Here is a 12,504-nt window from a genome sequence, read left to right as displayed (position 1 = left end):
TTTCTGTTGTTCACACTCTTGTAACTCATTTTCATTTGGCAAAAAAAAAACATCCATCAGTCCATTATCTATATCTATATTGCTTATCCGAATAAGGTTGTGGGGGCGCCGAAGCCAATCCCAGGGGTACACCCTAGACAGGACACCAGTCTATCACAGGGCTAAGATCTAGAGACAAACAAACATTCACACCTACGGTGCGCCGTAGCACCTGAAGGTAACCCACGCAGACATGGGGGAGAGCATGCAGACTCCACACAGAAAAGCCCCAGGCCCAGGATTCAAACCCAGAACCTTTGCTGTGAGGTGACAGTGCTAACCACTGCACCACCGTGAACAAAAACAAACTTAGATTAAAGATTTCCATAGGCATGGGAATACCTTGAGTCTATGTACATGTCCAGGCTTCACTTCATTTTTCAAACTGTATCACATCCAGTCATTGCAGTGTTTTGCTTCCTCAAAACATTGTGTTTTGAGGATACAGTGTGCCCACAGCACCATTTGAGAGTTGAACAGTTAACAGAACTGGGTGTGTAACAGTATACATGTTGCTGGTCAGATTTCACTGAAGCTGTAAAAGAAAATCTGCCACTTTCTGCCATCCTGTCAAATTAGTTGTATCACTCTTTATCGTCTTTTGTTGGCTTGTGCGTCTAGAATAACAGAACTATTCAACTAGCAGTCTACACTGCCTCCATTGTCAGGTTTCCACCCATAGATTTAGGGCTAGACAGTGTGAGGCAAAGCCGGTGAAAATGTCCAGATTTGATGAGAAATGTGAGTGAAAAGGAACAAAGGAACAGGAACACCTGGAGAGGGGAGGAGTGTGTGTGGGGGAAAGCTGGAGAGAGGCAAACAGAGGTCAGACGGAGTGTGAGGAGTTGGCATGTGATGGGTCATGCCCAGGTCTGATCGTATCAGTAAGTGCCGGCTGACAGAAGGGGTGCATAGGGAGGTTAGACCCCTCCTCACACTGACACACACACAGTGCTGAGTCTGATTTGGACAGGAAGCCGGCAGATCGACAGACTAGGATATCCCATCAGGCCTTTGTGTCTTCCCTTACGACCACCAGCTCTCAGCCTTCACCCCCCCCCCTCTGAGCCTATCTTCATCTTCCCTCTCGCATACTAAATCCCTCTCTGAATGCAGTCTCACACACACACACACACACACTCTCTCTCCATACCCCATGTCAGACATCTGCTCTTCCACCAGAAGGTAGTTGGCCTGGGGAAGGGCAGAGTCACCAGGGAGCAGGTTCATGTGAAGGCTGTTTGTTCATGCACTGACCAGACCCGATCCCCTCTTCCCTCCATCACCACTCTCTTTCTACTGTCTGCTTCCCTGCTTTTGCCACAGTTTCAAGGATTTTGTTTATTTTGACATACAACAGGAGAAGAACTGAATAAAACAAGGAATGCAATCTGTGCGGGTGAGATAAAGAAATGCCAAAGGGCATGTAAAATCATTTGACCCCAAAAGAAAGAATGAAATCAAAATGACAAAGCCTGTGATAAATTGAGAACAGACACCAAAAGTAAATCTTGTTTCCTCACTTTTCATGGCTGAATTCATGATATTATACATATTTCCAGTGATGTTGACACTCTTAATCATTTAACTTATGTTGAAGCATTTATGAGTCTGACACACTCCTCAATCTCATGTTTTCAATACAGTCCTCTATGTTGTTGGAGCTGCTATGACTCAGTAAAGAAAAAAGAAGGCAACCATGCTGTTGGTACCCTTGTCAGTAATTCCTAGTGTTTCACGACCAGAAATATAAGAAACAGCACAAATGGGATTGTGGTTTCTTTAATAGAAAAGTATTGGTGATAAATGGTTTCAGTTTTGTTTTAGCTGCCTTTTGAAACTGTCAATACTGAGACATAAGACAAAATCCTGGCAAGATGCTGGGTATTAGATTTATGAACAGGTGGTCATAAAGGTTGAGAGGAGCCACATGACCCCTTTATCTTTCATTTCTGGCTGTTAGAACATATTAGCTTCTTTTACTGTTACCTGAGGCTGCTGCAGTCTGAAAGATGGAGAGTGTGCTTCTTCTGCACCGACAGACAGCCAGGCATTAGGGAACATGTCCAAGCCATACCAAGCTGACAGGATGGCTGACTGACCGATTGGCTGTTTAGATGGCCGTTTGACTTGCCGGCTGGCTGCGTGGCAGTGAGTTCTGTTAGAGAGTGGACGCTGTAATTGAACTTTTAATCAAGCTCTGTCCATTGTTGTTATCTTTGACTATATCATTACTTTTGTGCTATCTCTTCTGACCAAAGCTATGTATAGTCAGTGTCAGGTGGATCTAAGAAAAGCCTGAAAATAGGGCAACCTTACCAATATTCAATAATGAAGTTTTTGCTACGGCCTTTTTTGTAGAGTCAAAGAAGTTGAAAATGTAATGTGTAGCCTCATCCTGCTGTGGCATTGGACATGCAGTCCATTATTACTTCCATTATTGCTGACAAATTTGTTGAAAGTCGGCCTCCAAAGGCACAGGCTGCCCCAGGCCCAGAAGTGATCCCTGGGCCACTGACAGCATGCTGGCCTCCTAAAGTATGAGGGAAGGAGAGACTGGGGGGTATACAAGCCAAGTACTGTCAACTTCCAATGCTGCCAGCCTGTATGGACAGGGGACACTCGGGTGAAGTGGTTTGAGATGAGAAGTGGTACACCCTCATCCTAGACACTCTTATAGACTCTCTCACACACACGCGCACACATACACACACACACACACACACACACACACACACACATACACAGCTCGTCTCATCTCTTCTCAGCCTTGTCCCTGCTAATAACAAGCAACGCGTGACAGGACGTGTGTTTCCTCCTCACTGCTGGGAGCTCCTTCCTGGCTTCTGAACAAGCCAATTACCAGGGAACAAGCCTCTTCCCTGTAATACGGATGGCACTGCGCTTCAAGGCGACGCGCGCGCACGTGCACAGACGTCTACACACAAGACACCTGTCAGGCTTCATGCAGGCAGATCTCCCATACCCACTCACAGGACTAGTGACAGCCCACAGCTATTAGCACGCCACTACTTTGAAGAGGCTTCACTTTCTTTTACTAGTTATTCCTCCTAATGTGCTTGCTCACATCGAATTCTCCGTCTCTGTGTTTGAGGCGATAAGTGGGAGGAAAAGTGCTTTGGAGACGAGAATGGAGGATTGGGTGTGTGTAGTGTGTGTGTGGCCAACACAGTAGGGGTTTGACAGATATTGTCAGATTTCATATAAGATGATACAGCGCCACGAGGGATTCATTTGCTAATGGCACTTCTCACAGTACACTGTTGCCTTTTCCGCTTTCTGTACCACTGGTTCTCCTCGCTGTCATGCTGAAATGGTCAGTCACAGAAACACTGGACTTGTTTATATGAATCATGGGTAATCTCTTATTGAATTTGGTTTAGTACATAAATGTATATCTTCTCATAACCCCTTTGACCATGTCCTTTGTTTCCATACAGAACCCAGAGCTCTTTGGTGAATGAAACAAGCCTGGAGAAAGAGAACATCCCCAGAGGTTTGAACAGAGTCAATGCAGCAGGTACAGCACACACACACACACACACACACACACACACACACACACACACACACACACACACACACACACACACACACTGCTGCCTGACAATATAGCTTCACATTTGCAAGGAGTGGACTTTTAATGGACTGATACACTGCACTAGGTCATCAGTAAAGAGGGACATGATAGCTCTGTCATCACTTTCAGTTTAATGAAGAGCACATAATGTATGGAGAGAGTGATTGATTTGCATCCGACCACGCTTCCATCAAGTCAGCTGTAAGGGCAACTTTGCTGCATAAGTAGGCCTGTCGTGTACGTTCGGGCCAAAGTGTGGACCATATTACCACCTCTGCATCACACCTCCTCCTCCACTTGTTCTATTCACATTTAAATTCAACACTGCGCTCTTTGTTTTGCTTTGCTTTTTCCTCATGTCTTATTTACCTTTTAAAAAAGTAATAGATAAATAAATAAATGGCCTGGACATAAATAATGGGTTTCTCACACGAAACAATAACGCATATTAGTACGCACAGTGTGCCTCAGATCTCCATTTTAGGGATATTAAATGCAGCAATTAGGGTTGCACTGCAGATGTACAGCGGCTGCACTGGTGGAACTTCCTGCAATTAGAGGCATGGCACTCTGTGTGAACTCTCGAAGGTGTCAGAGCTCATATCTCCCCCTTCCACCTGATCAGAAAGGCCCTGTGCTGGTGTGAAGGAGGGGTGGAGGGTAAAGGAGAGGGGGTGAGGGGGGGAGGGCTGAAGCAGGAGACTCAAGGCTGTTGGCATGTGTTGTTTTTCCACTACGTGATCTCTATACCGATGCAGTCGGCATTAATTTTTGATGAACCATCGGCACAGCATCCTCCCCTCTCGCCCTCTCATCCCATTCTCTCTCGCTCTCTCTTTCTCTCTCTCTCTCTCTCCCTTCCTCTCTTTCTCTTACAGGCTTTTTCAGCCACATATGTAAGCTCGCTTTCTTATATGCTGCACTTCTTTGCTTTGGAGCATCTGTCTCGCCTGCTAGAACCTTGGTATCTTTGTCACAGTAGCTGAGAGGGGTTGAGGGATTTGGGATGAACTTCTCTTGTTCAGTCCCATATTTGCTTCTGGAAGCTCAGCAGAGATTTCAATTTAAATCAGCCTGAATATAGCGTCTGTAGGTTGTAGAACAAGAACTGCTGTGTCGTCATTTAAGCAGCATAATTCAAAGACTAAGTCGATTGTTCTTGGGAATTTAAGCTACACAAAGCAACTTTGTCCAGTGAAGAGAGGTAACTATTGGAAAAGTTGTTGCTATAATTAATAATCAGAGAGTAATTCTTGTTCTACTCAGGTGTATTTAACACAGAAGTGAGAAGTTACTGCCATAATCCAAAGACTATTTAAACTGCTCTAATGGACATATTTAAGAATTTATAGATTTTAAATTGGCATATTAGCAAAAACAGGCCCACCACAAAGTCCATTAGCTGTTGTGGAGCTTTCAGTTGCTGTAGATTTGTAGATCCATATTTCTGAGCATGTTGAGGCCTTCTCATCTGTGTTGGCTTAAAAATTGAGACAGAAAGTTCATGCTTGGCCTTGCAAACAGCTGTTGGCAAAACAGTCTCACCTTAATACAAATATTGTTTCAACACTCACAGACCTGTGATTGACTGACATCTTCCTCATGTATTTATAAGCTTTGTTGCAGATGTGTATCAGCACATGGCGTTTCGTGACTTTATGTAATTTCCAGTATAGCTCCACCCAGTTTCAACCTGAATGGATGTGTAATTAGCTCCAGCACACTGGATCTGAACTGCATGCCATGAACTGATGTTGTGGTCATCAGCATGATCTGGAGTTGGCTGGAGTGAGACGGGAACATACTGTAAACTACCTGAGAAGTCTGTGTGGTGGAGACTGGCCTGTGGAAACACTGCCTCAGTGGTGTTCATTTAATTTAACTCTCTAGTTTATGATCTGTTTTTGTAACCAGTGAATTAAAAGATTTCTTTGTACTGATATATGAAAATTGATTCTGAACAATCCTAACATTCCTGCTGCACTATGTCATCAGAATGATATGTTCATTGTAACAGAAGATGACAGAGTCAAAGGTTTTTGTGAGCCTGACTTTCACATTAATCACATTTATTTACATTTGTGCATTTGGCAGACAGCTTTGTCCAAAGCAATGCACAAATGAGGTACAGCCCAAGCCTCAGCAGATCAAGCTTTTACATTAAGGATTTGCTCACTTCCGTTCAAGAGACAATTTGCATTTGTGTCTCATTATCTCTTGTTGACAAAGAGGACTTGGCCTCATGATTTAAAAAAAATATATATTAAATTGTTATTATTATCTTGCATTAAAATCTTTTCCAGTGGAATTTTTACATGTTAAGGCCTGTAAATTCTTTCGAAGCAGAGTGAGAGCTGCATTAATCTCGGTTTGGGGGAATTAACGTTCTGCCATTGCTCTCCGAGCCACAAACAGCAGTAGTTTTAAATATATCCAATAACTGGCACATAATACCTTTCTAACACATTCCTGACAAATAGCATTGTTACAGGCTTCCAGCAGCTTTTTGGTCCAGAGATCGGCAGGCCAAGCGACACTTTACAGGAGGGCAGCAAGCAGACTGAGGGATATAAAGAGCAACACATACATTTAACTTTTCTATTAAAGTGTGAAACGGGGGATTTATAGAAAAGGACAGGCGGATTTATCCTTTCCGTGCTTGTAAATGCTGAGCATGCAATTACCCCTATAATAGAGGCGTTGTGTCCAAATTGGAGCCATTAAAGTGATTTAACAGTGCGTGGATTGGTCCTGGCATTTGCGAGGATGTGTACACATGGGGTGTAGTGGAATGGGTGTTTAATCACAGCATTTTAGAGCCCAGTAATAGCAGAGCAGCCCATGTCAGAACACTGACGTGCCACACAGTACAGCTTACTCATTAGGGACTGTAGTTTGGTCTGCGCTCCACCCTCTGTTTGGCTGTTTTTGATTTTTAGATTGGAAATGTTAGTTTGCTTCATTGATTGGCCTCATTATTGTCACTGATCCTGATGCTGTACAAACACTGGGGTTACATTTGGAAACAACTGTGCACTGTAATTCATTCATTCACAATTTTTACAGTGCAATGTACATTTTCAGATGGAAAATCAGATTGGCAAAATATCCCGAAGTGATTTCAGTCACTTTTTTTAGCAGACAAATAATTCCAGGTTATGAAGTGAGACATTACTGTTTAAACACAGTACACTTACTGAATTAGTACAAATATTTATAGAATTGCCTATTGAAATTACATACATGCCACCTAACAAAGTGCTTGAAAGAAGCTGCAGTCAAGTAGCTGCATCATCAGCCTGTTTGTCTTCTCACCGCTTCTAAGTGCTTGTTTTTAGCATATATACGGAAAGTAAGTGACTATTTTTGTGTCTGTCTTTCTATTTTTCACTTGACATTGATTTCAAACAGCAGTTATTCCATTACACTTTTTAAACGTGAAGCAGCCTATTAAATGCAACTGAAATACTCAAATTACATTATCCTGCAGGATCAACAATATGATGCAATAAAAAATACTTTGTTTTTGTAGTTTTCAGTAGAGTGGTGCTTCAGTGCTGGACTACTCCACCCATTAACCATTTACTCCAATAATCCATCGTATCTTTCCGGAGTGTTCATAGAGGTTTGGTTTGTAGAGAGAAATGAGAGAAATATTATAATATATTTTATGTTGGTAAATGTTGATGTGCTTGTGTTTGGTTTTGCATTGGATTTCTAGGGAGAACATAGATGATCCTCCTTTTGATAAACAGTCCTTCCATTTCTTTTTTTTTTTTTTTTTTCCTCCACTCTTCAACATCTTTACTACCAGTGGATGGCATTTAATGCATCTTCTGCATCCTCAAAGACACCTCCTGGAAGAAAGGAATTCTTCAGAGTGAATAGGATCCAGCTTTTTTCAATATTTCCCCTACACGCTTTGAAATGCAGGAAACCCTTTCACTCTCTCCTCCACTGCTTCTTCTTCCTTACCCCCTCGCTCCGTCTCCTCCTCCTCCACCTCTTTTCGCCCCAGTATGTGCTCTGTGTGCGCTGGAGTGGAGCCCCTGTACAGGCGTGGCATCCTGGGGAGAGCTAGTAAAGCATTTATTACAGGCTTTGCAGTCCTGTATTATACTGGCAAGCACAGAGCCACTCATGCTTGGCCTTTAACTTCCCTCTGAAGTTCAGCCATACATGAAAAGAGGGGGCTCTGGCCCACTAATATATTCCTGATTTAATATTGTATCAGAAAAAGTGAGGGACGGGGTAAAGATGAGAAAAAAGGGACCGGGGGGGGGGGGGGGGGATTGTGTTTAAAAATGTAAATGGAATCCTTGAGAGTTTTTTCCATGCCTGTTCACTGCTAGTTTGCTGATTAAATATCACGTGGTGACACTGGCAATGCCCAGCGGAGCTTTTGAACCCTGGATCTGTGAAGAATCCTTTTCGAGGCTTTGTGCGTGGGCTGTCTACCATAACTTCCTCTCAAGTAACATTATAGGGACAAGCGGACAGGAAGCAAGGCTACTTTCTCACCACCACATTCATTCACTCGCCGACTGTCCCGATATTAACTTTGTTGGGCTCGGGGTGTAAGTGGAAATCTCTGTGTCTAAAAAAGAGGTAAAGAGCGAGGCGAATTAGCCCAACTCTCCATCTTTAATTTTTTCCCTCCCATTTTTTTCCCTTTGAAAGATCTCCCCCCTTTTCTCATCACTCTTCTTAAATCGCATCCTCATTGGCGGCTCGTACTTTTTTAGGTCAGGCTCTTTTTTTTGGTGTTTGGGGACTTTTCTGTGGTATTTTATTGGTGTGTTCATCATATGGAGGGGGACAATGGGCAGGACACCGGGCACACCCTAATTTTGGATTTCTCTCTTCTTTTCCGCCTCTTCTCTCTTTTGGGTGTGCTTGTCCATTGTGTGTGTCCTGGTCGAAGGAGAGACCCTCCTCCACAGAGCTTGCAAGAGGAACCAAGTGGAAACAGTGCTGCAGATCCTGGCGCTTCCTGGCACGGACGTCAACGTTAAAGGTAAGACTTTTTCGCTTTCCCTTTTTCTGTAACCTCTGTCTCATCGTCATCTCACTTCACTCCCTCTGTTTGCTCTAGGGTTTTGAGAAGCGATTAACATTGGAGAAGGGAAAAAAAAAAGAGGAGAGATGAAATAGGAGTGTGTGTGCGTCATTGAGGTTAACCTTTAGCTAATATGTAAAGGGTGTGTCCAGGAAGAGCGTGATGGGTGTGGAGGTTCAAATTTGTAGATTTAGGGTCTTTATGCATAGTGAATTGAAAGCCTTTTGATATTTCAGAGTGATTTACTTTTATCCTTTTAGGTCAAATATAATGATTTGCCCTCCTTTTGTGAAAATGTTATGTTGTTTCAAAGGTTTCCCCAATTTTGTAATTGCCCTTAAGTAGCAGTCTAAATTGACTTCCATCTAAGTAGGCGTATGCAAGAGGTGATGTCCAAAATCTGATCGGGCAGAACTACGGGCAAAATGGTAAAATTACCGCTGTCACCTTGCAGTTGTCTCACAAAATGAGGCCCGTGTTAACTGAGGCAGAACTTTTTTGCTTGGAGTCCTTTCATGTCAGATAAAGCAGATCCACATTGTGATGTTCTGCAAATGGGCTATTTTTCTGTTCCTCAGGACTCGTCTCTCCACGACTGCTTTAATTCCGTAAAGACCGCCGTAAAATATGAAAAGATGGGCTAAACTAGTTTAACGTTTCTTGGTAATTCCGATTTTTATATATTTATGTGTGACATACGTGAACAGTAGTTCGTTACTTATTCATAACACCTAACAGAACATTGATTATTCTTAAACAGTCTTTAGCACCCTCAGTTCAGTCAGGCTAATGTCCTTTGTATAATATTAAGAATGGTGCCACTTAAAGCATGTTACAAGGTCTCTCTTCAATTTCCCGAAAGTTCTATAGTTCCTCCAAGTAGCCCCTGCTAGCTTACTTGCTAACCCAGTTGTTAGCTATCAGAGCTAACCAATAACTTAGATGTGACAGAGTGGGTTAGTGCACTCATGTCACGATTTTTACAAGTCTCTCCAAATCCTGTAATCTTTCATCATGACACTCCAGTCAGATTTACCATACCACACTTTGGGAGATGTACATACCTATTCAACTGCTTGATAGCCAAATAACATTACACTCAGTCTTTAAAAGATGTATTTTACCTTTTTAACTTTAAAAGATACCAGATGACAGTTTCCAATTGAGTAATTCGTGTTTATGTGCGTGTGTTTGGTTTGTTGACCATGTAGACCATGCAGGCTGGACACCACTGCATGAAGCATGTAATCATGGCAGCACTGCGTGTGTGGAGGCTTTGCTACGTCACCACCCCACCCCTGTGCTTAATAACCAGGTGGGTGGAGTCAGCCCACTTCACGATGCCCTGCTGAACGGTCACACGGACATCGCCAAAATGCTACTGGAGCACGCAGGTGGGTAAATTTCATCAATACACCCAGAGACTCAGTGCTATAGAGTGTAAGCTGATTTAATCTAACACTACTGAAAACTAATTAACTCAAATTTTATCTTTATATAACCTAAATAATAGTCAAATATTGTTCTTTTACCAAGTAATATTGGTCTTGAAAAAGTGACACATCAGTACTTTTGTCAGTGGCTGTGCACTGCATGGGTTGGAAGTATATGCGGTTTTTGGCCCTCAGGGTGGTAAACTCTAACATCCATACTAAAGAGTTGGCTTCATTCGTAAACAATTTTGTGATTAGGAGAGTCATTTTTCTAACCCATCAGTTCCTCCACTGTATGAATGCCCATGAATGCATTTTTGCTGTCTTTGTACTTTAAAAAGTATGTAATATTAAGATGCGGAACTATCTTTCTGGGTGGTCTGCTCACATACAGTGATTTATAGAAACAAGCCATAAATAGATTAAAAAGAAAATTAAAAACTCCCTTGTGTATCCAGGTGCATGTTTATTAGGTTAAACTAATGCTTTTACTGTGACTGCCAATCAAAATAGGACCAGATTTTTCATTTTTACACTTTTTGTGTTTTTGTCATTGCCATTACTTAGGCAGCTAAACTGAAAATTGCGACTATGAATAGGTGCTACATGTTTATATTTCCTAATTGGATGGGATATACCCAATTGTTTTTATATGTCTTCATGTAATCCATCTTCCTGGAAATGATTCATTAAACCAAATGGTCTCCGTCACATTGATGGAATCATATAATGTTAGAATAAAACACCTTTAACTTGCCTGGCCAGTTGGCTGCCAAGAGAGCTAATCTGTAGAATTAGCCATTTAGCTAATGATTTACTGCAGTGGTGGGCTGCATGTCACTGCTGCAGTGGCCAAGACAAGCTTTCAATTTAATGTAGCCAACAAATGTAGCGGAGCTTACCGACAGATTGAATGCTGCTTTCGACCTTATTAACACAGCCTGTTTTATCTTAACTAGCCTCCTGGTAGAGTGAGGGACCTGTTGATGGTGGGGCTTTTAAAGGGACACTGCACCGATTTTTCCACAGTCACACAGATTACTACTCAGCCTGTGAAAGCAGTTGTGTGTCATCTGTGGCTCTGGAGGACGCTTTCTGAAAAAGTCTGAAAAAATAACCCTGATTATGTCATCAGGGTTAAGATTGGAGACCTCAGTTTTAAAGCAGAATACTCAAGGGGTTCAAACTGGGGTTTTGGAGTTTCAAAGGTATGAGTGTTTTCCCACCATGGAGGGTCTAACAAAAATTATTACTGGGCAATTAATGCCAGTATAGGAAATATAGGATCAAGGGTTTTGGGGATTGATCCATACTCATAACTAAAAGTCTGGATTTGTCCCTGGACTTCCCCTTTACACCTGGCCTGTGTATTATTTTTGAATGTTGAGGGTGTTTTTATTGGTAAAATTGTGAATATGATGTTTTTAGATGAGCTACAAATCTAATAGAATTTGTATTTATGGTTACCTGCAGTACCTAAAGAATTACAAGCTGCACACATACAGTGCCCCCAAGACAAACAGCATTGGTACTGAGAACGTAGCAGTGCTGTATTAATTCTAGATCATCTATACCATCTCTTCCTCTGCCCTCACCGCTTGTCCTCATAATCGTCATGCAATCCCGCACTGCAGTGTCTGTCCAAGCAGATTACAGCATCACCTCATAGGATGTCTGTTAATGTCTTTTTGACGAGATTGGAGGAGTCAGGATCCACCGCTTGCGAAATTCACAAGCAGTTTTTTTTGGAAATGTGTCACAACACAACTAGTTTGGTGTCTGCATGTTTGCGTGCCACATGCAGTCAGAGCTCAGGAGGGTTGAAGTGAGCATGACGGGTGTCGAAGCACCGGAGAGGGTGGTGTAGCTGGGTGTACGGCAGCAGGTGGCAGGGGTGTGTGTGTGTGTGTGTGTGTTTTCGGAGAGGGTGGGGAGGGGTGCCATTTGCTAGCGTTGAACAAGTCTCCCATGTAACATACCTCTGCCTCTGCTCACTTCTCAGTTTGACTAATTATAGTTAATTTGATTCGACTTTCCCATTAACACATGTACATATTCTGTCCTCAAAAAATAAATTAGACTGGGATTGTTTGGTCCCGGAGAGGAAACAAGAGAGCGCTCCTTTTTTTTTTTTTTTTTTCCCCTCCCTTCCTCAGTAACAGGAGGGAGAGCAAATTAAAGGAGGTCAGAGGAAGAAGCAGCTATCTGTATCAGTGAAATTAGACAAGAAAGAGAGAGTGTGTATGTGTGTGTGTCTGTGCAGTAGATGTCTGGCCTGCTGTCTAGGCCAGGTCTCTTCGCACGGACCAAGCAGAACAACAGGAATGAGAATACGCTCAATTTGAAACACCTGCAGGCTTTTACATTATACT

At 42.5% G+C, this 12,504-nt stretch overlaps 1 protein-coding gene across 1 annotated transcript in view; it reads left to right on the top strand.

Annotated features, from left to right (window-relative positions):
- Positions 1–12,504, top strand: part of slf1 (SMC5-SMC6 complex localization factor 1) — a 29,015-nt gene that overhangs the window by 6,503 nt on the left and 10,008 nt on the right. Inside the window, exons 15-17 of the mRNA XM_071482631.1 lie at positions 3,501–3,580; positions 8,565–8,657; positions 9,911–10,093. Of these exons, the coding sequence (XP_071338732.1) occupies positions 3,501–3,580; positions 8,565–8,657; positions 9,911–10,093 (356 nt within the window). The remainder of the gene's footprint in view (positions 1–3,500; positions 3,581–8,564; positions 8,658–9,910; positions 10,094–12,504) is intronic.

Source organism: Trachinotus anak, unplaced genomic scaffold (genome assembly GCF_046630095.1).
Source record: "Trachinotus anak isolate AG129_WGS33_773 ecotype Australia unplaced genomic scaffold, CSIRO_AGI_Tana_v1 ptg000008l, whole genome shotgun sequence".
Taxonomy (NCBI): domain Eukaryota; kingdom Metazoa; phylum Chordata; class Actinopteri; order Carangiformes; family Carangidae; genus Trachinotus; species Trachinotus anak.
This window is presented reverse-complemented; position numbering and strand designations above follow the sequence as displayed.